Source organism: Eurosta solidaginis, chromosome 3, assembly GCF_040869045.1.
Source record: "Eurosta solidaginis isolate ZX-2024a chromosome 3, ASM4086904v1, whole genome shotgun sequence".
Lineage (NCBI taxonomy): Eukaryota > Metazoa > Arthropoda > Insecta > Diptera > Tephritidae > Eurosta > Eurosta solidaginis.
In genome coordinates, this window is record NC_090321.1 from 100,181,652 (window position 1) to 100,194,856 (window position 13,205).

Sequence of the window (13,205 nt, forward strand, 5' to 3'; positions counted from 1 at the left end):
GTACTGGGGAAAATTTTAGAATAGCTCCCCCCGAGTTCGGGGTAAAACTTGTTATCAAATGAAAGAGGAAGTTCTCCCGATCACAAATATATAAATTTTAAAGTGCGCAAACTTATAATTTAAAAGTTATTTGTTGTTAAGGTTTGCAAATTTAGCAAATTTCTATAGCACTTTAAATTACAATTTACATATCTTTCAAAACCTTAATAAACATACATATCTATATAAATTGGCAACGATAAACTTAAATTGCATTTTTGTATAGTTCACATTTCATTTTTGCATTGTTTTTACTTATTATAAATGTTTTTATTAAATCAATCGCGCTTTTGTAGCAACATGCACACACATATATATATATATATATATATATATATATATATTATTGATGACATTACAAACTGTGCTGCCACATAAACAAAAAAAAAACAAATATAAATAATACCTTACAACCTTTCAGTTAATAAAGAAAAAGGAAAATATATATTTTTACTACTCATTTTGAGAAGTTGAAACACCCTTCCGCGTAGGCGGCCTTCGGCCGCGCTTATATAAAATAACCCTGGGCTACGCCATGCCAAGTCCGGATGTGTGGTATAACTGTGGCTACCGCCACGGTGATGTCCTTCTGCGTAGTACAACCTTCTGCGCAGCCACGGTTATACCACACACCCGGACTTGGCATGGCGTAGCCCAGGGTTATTTTTTATAAGCGCGGCCGAAGGGTATTCTACGTAGAATTACTGTGCATGGCGTAGCCGGTGTTGAATCGGCTAACATAACAATAAACATAAGACATATAAGGTAATATCTGCTCGTTCACGAATGCAAAAAAGAGCTTTTTCAAATTTTTGGTAAATAAAGACTACAAAGGTTTAAGATATATATACATCAGACGAAAGGTTTAAGATATATATACATCAGACGAAAGTTATTTTTATAAGTTATTATTCGATTCTGTACTTGTTCCGTTTTTTTGATGTGGCAGCACAAATTTGTAATGTCATAAAATATATATACGTATACACATATAAAAGTTGTATAGAAATTTGCAAACTTTAACAACAAATAACTTTTAAATTATAAGTTTGCGCACTTTAAGGTATATATATTTGTGATCGGGAGAACTCCCTCTTTCATTTGATACCAAGTTAAACCACGAACTCGAGGGGTGCTAAACTAAATCGCTGCCCAGCACTGCTTACTATCGGTACAATCGAGTATCGATTAGTACCTGGCATCCCTAGTGGATAGTTTTTGTGGCGCGCAAAGTATAATAGTACACCTCATATACTGGTAGCAACATCTAAAATGGAAGGGTTTGACGAAGCTGGCGTTTTTTTCTCAGATAATTTTGGGGGTTCTAATCACCAAGATGGAACTCAAGTTAACATGCAAGAAGTGAAAACCAAATACAAAAATTTTCTTCGTACTTTCAGTGAAGACAATTTTTACTATAAATACAGGTAAATTATAGGTAATAGTCCAGTTGAGGGGTCGACTGCTAATACGCTACCAAAAATATCGAGAGAGGTGTCAAAAGACGCGTCTTGACATCAGTATTAATAATCCGAAGGCGGAAAATAAAAATATTAACGCGTTCAAAAGATATTAACATAAAACCGAAAAAAGACCCGCGGGTACCTCCGAAACCGGGGGTCGGATCCATAGTATTTTTGCGCAGAACACCTTTCGGCGTTGGCGGCCTTTGGCCGCGCTTATAAAAAAGGTAATAGTCTAGTTGAGGGGTCGACTGCTAATACGCTACCAAAAATATCGAGAGAGGTGTCAAAAGACGCGTATTAACCTCGAGAACAATAATCTGAAGGCGGAAAAGAAAAATTTTATCTCTGTCCGGAGATATTTGCAGTTGAAGTTGGCGATTTCCATGTGGTTGTTGTTGTGTTCGTACCCACCAAAAAAATTGTGCATCACCGTGGCGGTAGCCACGGTTAAACCACACACCCGGACGTGGCATGGCGTAGCCCAGGGTTATTTTTTATAAGCGCGGCCGAAGGCCGCCAACGCCGAAAGGTGTTCTGCGCAAAAATACTATGGATCCGACCGCCGGTTTCGGAGGTACCCGCGGGTCTTTTTTCGGTTTTTCGTTAATATCTTTTGAACTCGTTAAAATTTTTATTTTCCGCCTTCGGATTATTAATACTGATGTCAAGACGCGCCGTTTGACACCTCTCTCGATATTTTTGGTAGCGTATTAGTAGTCGACCCCTCAACTAGACTATTACCGTTAAAATTTATTTTCTCCGCCTTCGGATTATTAATACTGATGTCAAGACGCGTCGTTTGACACCTCACTCGATATTTTTGGTAGCGTATTAGCAGTCGACCCCTCAACTAGACTATTACCAAATTTTTCTTTTCCGCCATCGGATTATTGTTCTCGAGATTAATACGCGGCTTTTGACACCTCTCTCGATCCCTCAACTAGACTATTACCAGCTTTAGCCCATTACCTATACTGGACGAATCTTAACGTTTTTGCAACTGCTAATACAAGTTCGGTAAAAGAGTAGTTGAGGGGTCGACGGCAGCGATTTAGTTTAGCACACCCCGAGTTCGGGGTTTAACTTGGTATCAAATGAAAGAGGGAGTTCTCCCGATCACAAATATATATATTTTAAAGTGCGCAAACTTATAATTTAAAATTTATTTGTTGTTAAAGATTGCAAATTTCTATACAACTTTTATATGTGTATACGTATATATATTTTATACATTACAAATCTGTGCTGCCACATCTAAAAAACGGACTAAGTGCAGAATCGATACTAACTTATAAAAATACCTTTCATCTGATGTATATATGGGGTATTCCATCCCATTTCGACCAATTTTGAACCCGACCCCTTTAGAATTGGCTGAAAGTTTTTCTTCTTTTTCCAGCTTACGAAAGACGTTTTTCAGAAGTTTTTCAAATTTTTTCATCCAACTCAAAAAAAAGTTATGAATTTAAAAAAAAAACAACGTTTTTGTTTTCACAATGCTATAACTTTTATAAATTGACCGTTTGGGATCTTTTTTTTTTAAATTTGTTTTTAAATGTACTTTTCGGAAAAAATTCAAAAAAAAGTTTAAAGTTTTTTTTTGTAATTTTTCAGTTTTTCTGAGTTTTTTTTTCAATTAAATAAAAAAAAAAAATTCTCGGCCCACTCCGGGATTAGTGGGGATGATTGCAGAATTGATTGAAGTTTTTTATGAGAAAAAAAGGGCGAAATTCGAATAATCTCGAAAAACTGAAAAATTACAAAAAAAAAAAAAAAACTAAAAACTAAAAATAATAGTGCAGTTTACGGTACCCACCGAAATTTGGGCCAAAATTTTCGAGTGAGGTATCAAAAGGCGTATTTACGTCTATATCAAGAATCCGAAAGCGGAAGTAAACTTTTTTTACCCGTTCAAAAGATATTAACGAAAAACCGCCACGGTGATGGACAATTTTTTTTGTGGATACAAACACAACAACAACCACATGAAAATCGCCAACTTCAACTGCAAATATCGCCGGACAGAGATACAATTTTTCTTTTCCGCCTTCGGATTATTGTTCTCGAGGTGAATACACGTCTTTTGATACCTCACTCGGAAATCTTGGCCCAACTTTAGGGTGGGTACCGTAAACTGCACTACTACCCAAATTAAAAAAAAAAAAAAGATCTCAAACGGTCAATATTTGAAAAAGTTATAGCATTTTGAAAACAAAAACGGTGTTTCTTTAAAAATTCATAACTTTTTTTGAGTTGGATGAAAAAATTTGAAAAACTTCTGAAAAACGTCTCGTAAGCTAGAAAAAGAAGAAAAACTTTCAGCCAATTCTAAAAGGGGTCGGGCTCAAAATTGGTCGAAATGGGATCGAATACCCCATATATATTTAACTTTTCTAGTCTTTATTTATCAAAAATTTGAAAAAGCTCTTTTTTGCATTCGTGAACGAGCTGATATTACCTTATAACTCTTTTGTTTATTGTTACGTTAGCCAATCCAACACGGGCTGCGTCATGCACAGTAATTCTGCTAATACGCTTCCAAAAATATCGTTGTTGTTGTAGCATTGCTTCGGCCCATCCAATAGGTGCTACCGATCACAAATTGTAATCAATATCCTCTCTCTAAGTCCAAGGAAACTAGCCGTTTCCACAGGGTGGACCATAATGTGAGGGGTGTTAGAGGCGTTGGTTCCACGTTACAATTAAAGAGATGGTTGGTGTCATCTGGGGACACATTGCAAGCAAGGTATACAATATGTATCCAGATCGGAGTTGAGCTAGAGTGACTCGCGTTTCCCTGGGGAGTGTGCGAGGAACGCAAGTTTTGGGTCTGTTCTTTGAGTACTGGATTCACCGGGCAATTCCTGGCCTAAAGGTCCCATGCCTGTTTGTGGAGTTCACTGACGACCTGTTTGTTTGTTTTTTGCTTCATACGGAGATGACTCCTTAAGCCCCTGGGCGGTGTTGGCTCATCAATCAGATGTGTGTTGGGATGCCCAGGTTTCTGTGTATTCAAGAGGAGCTGTTTCGTTAGCATCTCATTTCTCTCCATGATGGTAAGTTGGTTGCTGTGCTGCCCGGCTATGGAGCCGGCCCAAGTAGCGCTCTAGACGCCATTTTGATGCACTTCCTCCTGGAACCAATTACGTTTTCGATTGATGTACCCTGCGTATAGTTTTACTCAAGCCACTTGGTTAGATCAATAAACCTACTGATGTCCTTGATTCGGCAGTTTGACACCGCCCTTAAGTCCGGAAACACATAACTGCTTAGAGTTCGGGAACGAAACGCGCAAGGGCTGGGCACTCGCAGAGAAAGTGAGTAACCGATTCTTCGGCACCCTCCTGTCTACAGCTCCTACACCACTCATTTTAGGGGATACTCATTCTATTCACGAGTGCGCCAAACGGCCAGTGCCCTGTAATAGTGGCGGTGATTCTGTATATTTCCTTCCTAGACCTATTTAGTAGGTCATCGGTTCTTTTCTGGTTGTAGTCTGGCCATATTAATTTGGTGATTCTACAGGTGTCCGTAGAGTACCAATCGCGGATTGCTATTTTCCTTAGATATGTGAGAATGTCTCTTTGAACTGATGTGAGTGGTCGATGCACCGCTACTGCTTCAGTGATGTCTAACGATGCTCCTTCCTTTGCTATTTCATCCGCCTTTTCGTTGCCGTCAATGTTCCTGAGGCCGGGTACCCAGCTGAGAGTGACAGCTGCCTGGTTGGCTGCTTCACGTAGCACCCTCTTACAGTTATCGACGGCTTTAGAGGATGTGTACGGTGATTCTAGCGCTTTGAGTGCCGCTTGGCTGTCGAAGTATATAACGACCTCACCGTCTCTCCGGTTCTGCAAAAGGAAGATACAGGCCCTCTATTCCTTGCAGCTCTGATTAGAAGATGCTGGATGTTGTTGGAAGACGGATTGGGAATTGCGAATTTTAGTTGGTTGGAGTAGACACCTGCACCGACGCCGCAGTCCATTTTGGACCCGTCAGTGTAGATTGATGTGGCACCCTCCCTGCCAACTCTGTCGGCCGCCCAATCCGTTCTAGAGGGTATCTGCACCTTGTAATTTCTGTCGAAAATCAGTGTATTTGAGAGGTAATCTGCTGTTGAATCCACATTGGTGAGCCTTGTTAGGATTCACTGTGGCCATAACCTTTTTCTTTCCAGCATTTAGACTCCCTTAGTCTGATGGCTGTGCTTTTCGCTGTATATCTGATGTTCTTGTTGTTGTTGGTGTTGTTTTTGTAGCGATAAGGTTTCTCCCCGAAGGCTTTGGGGAGTGTTATCGGTGTGATGGTCCTTTGCCGGATACAGATCCGGTACGCTCCGGTACCAGAGCACCATTAAGGTGCTAGCCCGATCATCTCGGAAACCATTTATGTGGCCACATTAAACCATCAGGCCATCCCCTCCCCACCCCCAAGTTCCATGAGGAGCTTGTGGTCGCCAGAGCCTCGTCTGTTAGTGAAACAGGATTTCCCGCGGATGGGTGAGGTTGACATTGGGTTTGGAGAAGCTATATATTGCGCTGGCAACCTGAAGGGCTGCGCTTCACAGCCCCTTGAATCTGGTATTTTAGTCGCCTCTTACGAGAGGCATACCTACCGCGGGTATATTCTGACCCCCTAACCCGCTGGGTTCTGTATATCTGATGTGGAAGTTCAGTGGCTTAGATCGTGCCTGACGAAAGCACTAAACGTTATACTTATCCTGCTGCCACCGAACATCTGATGTGGATTTTCAGTGGCAGCAGGTTAAGTATAACGTTTAGTGCATCCGTCGGGCACGATCTAAGTGCACCTGTAACCCCTACGCATGCTGCCCTTTGTATTTTGTCTAGTTTTTTAGTGTTGTATTGCTTGTTCAGGGCAGGCCACCATGCTATGGCTCCGTACACCAGGATGGGCCTTATGGCCGCCGTGTAGAGCCACATCATAAGTTTTGGCTTTAGCCCCCAATTTCTGCTGACTATTCTCTTGCATGAGTAGTATGCGATATACGCCTTCTATACTCTTTTTTCGATATTGGTTTTCCAATTAAACTTGTTGTCTATTTCTACGCCTAGGTACTTAACTCTAGTAGAGAGCGAGAGTTCCGTTCCATCTATTGAGGGTAGTCGAAAAGTTTGTATTTTTGTTCTGTTACTGAACAGTATTAGTTCTGTTTTTCTATCCCATTCTTAGCCCATAGATCTGTGGGGCTGGACCTGTGGCCATTATTGTGCCATCCTCGGCGTAGGAAACGATAGTAACTCCTTCTGATGCCGAAGGTAGCTTTGATATGTAGAAGTTAAACAAAAGTGGGGATAGGACACCACCCTGTGGCACCCTTGATTAATTCTTCTTGGTCTTGATGTTTCGTTTCTGAATTGCACCGATGCCTGCCGACCACCGAGATAATTTGCGGTCCACCTTTTAAGACATGGGGGAAGCGTAGACCCTTCCAGGTCTTGCAGTAACGTGCCATGGTTGACCGTATCAAAAGCTTTTGACAGGTCTAGCGCAACGAGTACTGTTCTACGGTGGGGGTTTGTGACGAACTTAATCTCGGCTGAAGTATGCCCTGTCCGTCCAGGGTTCCTATAGTAAAATGGGAGAACCTATTCCTGTTGCAACAAATAAAAACAGAGAGGTTCCGAAAGAGCGTTATAAAATTTGTTTAAAATATCAATATTCCTTAATGGCTACTCCTACTCTTTGGCCTTGTCTTGATAAGAGTAGCTGAGGTAGAACCCCTCTGCCAAACTCTCCGTCAGTTCGAGTGGAAACCTCCTACTGAATATAAATGTAAGCACGATATCAAGTAGAAACCTTCAGGGCGCGTTGTTGTTGTTGTAGCAATGCTCGCCCCACCTAATAGCCGCGACCGATCACAAATTGTCATCAATATCCTCTAACGGGAGTCCAAGGAAACTTGCCGTTTCAACAGGGGTGGACCATAAGGAAAGGGGTGTTAGAGGCGTTGGTTCCACATTACAATTAAAGAGATGGTTGGTGTCATGTGGGGACACATTGCAAGCAGGGCATACATTTTGTGTGTCGGGGTTGATTCTGGATAGGTAAGAGTTTAACCTGTTACAGTATCCAGAACGAAGTTGAGCAAGAGTGACATGCGTTTCCCTGGGGAGTATGCGTTCCTCTTCCGCGAGTTTTGGATAATTTTCTTTAAGTACTGGATTCACCGGGCAATTCCCGGCATAAAGGTCCGACGCCTGTTTCTGGAGTTCACCAAGGACCTGCTTGTGTTTTTTCACTTCATACGGCTGGGTTCTCAGGTGCCGTATTTCCTCAAGATGCTTACGGAGATGACTCCTTAAGCCCCTAGGCGGTGCTGGTTCATCAATCAGATGGTTGTCGGGATGCCCAGGTTTCTGGGTATTCAAAACAACTGTTTGGTCAGCGTCTCATTTCTCTCCCTGATGGGGAGTATTCTCGCCTCATTATGCAGGTGGTGTTCAGGGGACATAAGAAGACAGCCCGTGGCGATTCTGAGAGCAGTTTTTTGGCAGGCCTGTAGTTTCTTCCAGTGGGTGATTTTTAGGCTTGGCGACCATATGGGTGACGCGTAGCACGTAATCGGCTGGCTAATTGCTTTGTATGTAGTCATGAGCCTTTCTTTATCTTTTCCCCAGGTACTGCCAGCGAGGGATTTGAGGATTTTGTTACGGCTCTGAATTCTCGGAACAATTGCGGCTGCCTGTTCACCAAAATGTAGATCCTGATCAAACGTCACACCCAAGATTTTGGGGTGTAGGACAGTCGGTAACGTAGTGCCATGTTGTTGATGTTGTTGTAGCGATAAGGTTGCTCCCCGAAGGCTTTGGGGAGTGTTATCGATGTGATGGTTCTTTGCCGGATACAAATCCGGTACGCGCCGGTACCATAGCACCATTAAGGTGCTAGCCCGACCATCTCGGGAACGATTTATGTGGCCACGTTAAACCTTCAGGCCATTCCCTCCCTCCCTACCCCCAAGTTCCATGAGGAGCTTGGGGTCGCCAGAGCCTCGTCTGTTATTGAAACAGGATTCGCCGCGGATAGGTGAGGCTGACAATTGGGTTTGGAGAAGCTATATATTGCGCTGGCAACCTGAAAGGTTGCGCTACACAGCCCCTTTAATCTGGATTTTAGTCGCCTCTTACGACAGGCATATCTACCGCGGGTATATTCTGATCCCCTAACCCGCTGGGCCAGCGTAGTGCCATCGACGTGGATGTTCAAAATGGTCGACATTTGGGACGTCCATGTTGTAAATAAGGTCGCGGAAGATTTAGTCGGTGATAATGCCAGGTTTCGCGAGGCGAAAAAACTGGGGAGATCAGGGAGGTAGCCGTTTATTTTATTGCATAGCGCATCGATCTTTGGGCCTGGGCCTGTGGCCATTATTGTGCAGTCATCGGCGCAGGAAACGATTGTGACTCCTTCCGGTGGTGAAGGTAGCTTAGATATGTAGAAATTAAACAAAAGTGGGGATAGGACACCACCCTGTGGCACCCCTTGTTTAATTCTCCTTGGTTTTGATGTTTCGTTTCTAAATTGCAGCGATGCCTGCCGACCACCCAGATAATTTTCGGTCCACCTTTTAAGACATGGGGGAAGGGTAGACCCTTCCAGGTCTTGCAGTAACGAGCCATGGTTGACCGTATCAAAAGCTTTTGATAGGTCTAGCGATACGAGTACTGTTCTATGGTGGGGGTATTGATTTAAACCGCAATTTATCTGGGTGCTAATGGCATTTAGCACGATGGTAGTGCTATGGAGTTTTTTGAAGCCATGCTGATGAGGGGCTAGCTGCAAATTTGCTTGGAAATAAGGGAGCAAAATGGCTTCAAGCGTCTTTGCCACTGGCGATAGGAGAGATATCGGACGATACGACTCACCTATGTTAGCTGGTTTCCCAGGCTTTAGTAGCGGGACCACCTTGGCCATTTTCCATTTCTCGGGTATGACAAAGGTGGAAAGAGACAGGTTGAAGACATGCGCTAAATATTTGAAACCCTCTTTCCCTAGGTTTTAAGGCATCGGCATGGCTATGCCGTCTGGGTCCACTGCTTTGGATGGTTTAGCACGACCAATGGCGTCCTCAACCTCTTTAGCAGTGATGGTGATTGGTGACGCGCTGAATTTGTGTTTATGTGCGTGGCTATTGGCTCTCCGTCTATCTTTGTCGACCATAGGATGCATTATATATTATCGGCAGAAAGCGCTCGCGCATTTTTTCGCGTCCGACAGCACTTTGTCACCAAAGGCGATGGAAACTTTGTCTTTGTGCTTAGTCGGATTCGATAGGGACTTTACGGTGGACCAAAGTTTACCCACACCGGTAGAGAGGTTACAACCTCTTAGGTGCTCCTCCCATTTCGTCCGCTTGTGTTCATCCACAAGCAATCTGATGCATTGGTTTATATCCCTTATTTGGGGGTCGCCTGGATCAAGCTGTCTTATAAGGTCACGTTCTCTCGCTAAGTTTGCGGCCTCCGCCGGGAAGTGGGGCCGGATTTCGGGAATTCTCCCGGCGGGAATGAAACGTGCCGAGGCGGATTCAATGACCTTGCGGAAGGCACGCTCCCCTTGGCGGGCATCAGTCGGGATAGGGAGGGCAGCAAAGAGGTTGTCTGTAAAGGATTTATATTCTTCCCACTTTCCTTTTTTTAAGTTTATGAAAGTGCGTTTTTCGGTGACGATGAAGTCGGCGGTACGCTCGAACGAAATAAGTATGGGCAGGTGGTCGGATGCCAATGTTACCATCGGCTGCCAGTTGACGCAGTTTACGAGTTCTGCGCTCACGATTGAGATATCTGGCGAGCTATGACAGCTTCCTACCATACGTGTGGGGGCGTCTTCGTTCATTGTGCAGAACGTCGTTTCTTCTATTTGATCCGCCAACATCTCACCCCAACTCTCCGCCCTCAAGTTTGAATGCCATAGATCATGATGGGCATTGACATCGCCTAAGATAATGCGATTGTTGCCAGTGAGTAAGGCCCTGATATTAGGGCGGTATCCACTGGGGCAACAGGTGGCAGGTGGGATGTAGATGTTGATGATTTCTAGGTTTGCATCGCCTGACCGGACAGATAGGCCTTGACGTTCTAAGACATTGTCCCTGCGGTCGATGCCAGGATCAAATATATAATATTGCACAGAGTGGTGTATGATAAACGCGAGACCGCCTCCATTTCCGCTCTCGCGGTCTTTCCTGTGGACATTATACCCAGAGCAGGTCTGCAATGCAGATCTTGCTGTGAGTTTAGTCTCTTGAATCGCAGCAATACGGATGTTGTGCCGCTTCATGAAATCGACTGTCTCCGTAATCTTCCCAGTTAGTCCATTACAGTTTAACTGCAGAATTCTGGAGTGCATAAGGGGAGACGCCGCCACTCTGGGGGTAAGCGACGGGTGACTACGCCTGGGTTGTGGAAGGCCAGGACGCAATTGCTGTTGTGGCCCTGGGACTGGACGTCCTTGGGCAAGCATTGGGGTACCTGGATGATTTGGGTTTGCGACCTGGCAACATGGCGCGATGAAACCCGTCGGGGGTTTGCCGTCGCGGAGACCAGAACATCTAGGAAAGTGGCACCACCCAAGGCAGGAGCTGCATTGGGCGGATGTCGTAAACCTATATATTCTGTGCTGGCAGACGGTGCAAACGGAGGCAGGAACTAAGAGTCTGTTTCCCTGACCTGCACCATTGCTGCCGGAAAAGATGCTCAGCATTGCTACCAACTCTACTTCCGGCAGATGCAGCAAAACCATTTCCCGGAGTAAGAGAATATGGAGCAGTCCTGCTGCAAGGAGCTGCTGGGAGGATGACAATTTGTGGGACGGACGAAACAAATTAAATGGGGTCACACTGAAATGACAGTCCTTGGTCGGGAAAAATCCCGAGTCGCTCCGGTACATAGAACCGACTGCCTTGGGCGCGTCCTGATCAGTGGTAGAAGCCCACTGACTCGTATGCATATCTCCTAGCTTCTGATCTTACATGCTACTTTGTCGCCTTTATATACGATTTCGTACGTCGGCGGACGGTTATTTTCTAAAAACAATTCCTTAGTAACAATCCTTCCGTTATAAAATAATATAGAGCTGCGCTAAGGCAGTCCGTAATTTTGCAATAACAATTATAAGAAAGTAGAGGGATGAACTCGAATAATAATTCATTGCTAACATATGTACATTACCCTTTTCTTTTGTCATGCCCCTGGTTTGTGCGTATGTACATATGCATGCGTTCAGCCACGTAGGATAATCCGTTGTCCCGGCACTCAGCTTCACTCGAATTTCGTGAGCTCTAATATACATAGAAATCAGTGTACCTAATCTCGTACATACGTTTGTTGTATGCCTGCCGTGTTTTCCAACTTTGGCCTTGTCTTGATAAGAGTAGCTGAGGTAGAACCCCTCTGCCAAACTCTCCGTCAGTTCGAGTGGAAACCTCCTACTGAATATAAATGTAAGCACGATATCAAGTAGAAACCTTCAGGGCGCGTTGTTGTTGTTGTAGCAATGCTCGCCCCACCTAATAGCCGCGACCGATCACAAATTGTCATCAATATCCTCTAACGGGAGTCCAAGGAAACTTGCCGTTTCAACAGGGGTGGACCATAAGGAAAGGGGTGTTAGAGGCGTTGGTTCCACATTACAATTAAAGAGATGGTTGGTGTCATGTGGGGACACATTGCAAGCAGGGCATACATTTTGTGTGTCGGGGTTGATTCTGGATAGGTAAGAGTTTAACCTGTTACAGTATCCAGAACGAAGTTGAGCAAGAGTGACATGCGTTTCCCTGGGGAGTATGCGTTCCTCTTCCGCGAGTTTTGGATAATTTTCTTTAAGTACTGGATTCACCGGGCAATTCCCGGCATAAAGGTCCGACGCCTGTTTCTGGAGTTCACCAAGGACCTGCTTGTGTTTTTTCACTTCATACGGCTGGGTTCTCAGGTGCCGTATTTCCTCAAGATGCTTACGGAGATGACTCCTTAAGCCCCTAGGCGGTGCTGGTTCATCAATCAGATGGTTGTCGGGATGCCCAGGTTTCTGGGTATTCAAAACAACTGTTTGGTCAGCGTCTCATTTCTCTCCCTGATGGGGAGTATTCTCGCCTCATTATGCAGGTGGTGTTCAGGGGACATAAGAAGACAGCCCGTGGCGATTCTGAGAGCAGTTTTTTGGCAGGCCTGTAGTTTCTTCCAGTGGGTGATTTTTAGGCTTGGCGACCATATGGGTGACGCGTAGCACGTAATCGGCTGGCTAATTGCTTTGTATGTGGTCAAGAGCGTTTCTTTATCTTTTCCCCAGGTACTGCCAGCAAGGGATTTGAAGATTTTATTACGGCTCTGAATTCTTGGAACAATTGCGGTTGCGTGCGCACCAAAATGTAGATCCTGATCAAACGTCACACCCAAGATTTTGGGGTGTAGGACAGTCGGTAGCGTAGTGCCATCGACGTGGATGTTCAATATGGTCGACATTTGGGGCGTCCATGTTGTAAACAAGGTCGCGGAAGATTTAGTCGGTGACAATGCCAGGTTTCGCGAGGCGAAAAAACTGGAGAGATCAGGGAGATAGCCGTTTATTTTATTGCATAGCTCATCGATCTTTGGGCCTGGGCCTGTGGCCATTATTGTGCAGTCATCGTCGTAGGAAACGATTGTGACTCCTTCCGGTGGTGAAGGTAGCTTAGATATG

The 13,205-nt window shown here is 44.4% G+C and overlaps 1 protein-coding gene across 1 annotated transcript in view; it reads left to right on the forward strand.

Moving 5' to 3' along the window:
* The first annotated feature begins 1,239 nt into the window (after positions 1-1,239).
* Mcm5 (Minichromosome maintenance 5) overlaps positions 1,240-13,205 on the forward strand; it is a 127,060-nt gene continuing 115,094 nt past the window's right edge. The window contains exon 1 of the mRNA XM_067772870.1: positions 1,240-1,466. Within this exon, the coding sequence (XP_067628971.1) occupies positions 1,312-1,466 (155 nt within the window). The 5' untranslated portion in view covers positions 1,240-1,311. The remainder of the gene's footprint in view (positions 1,467-13,205) is intronic.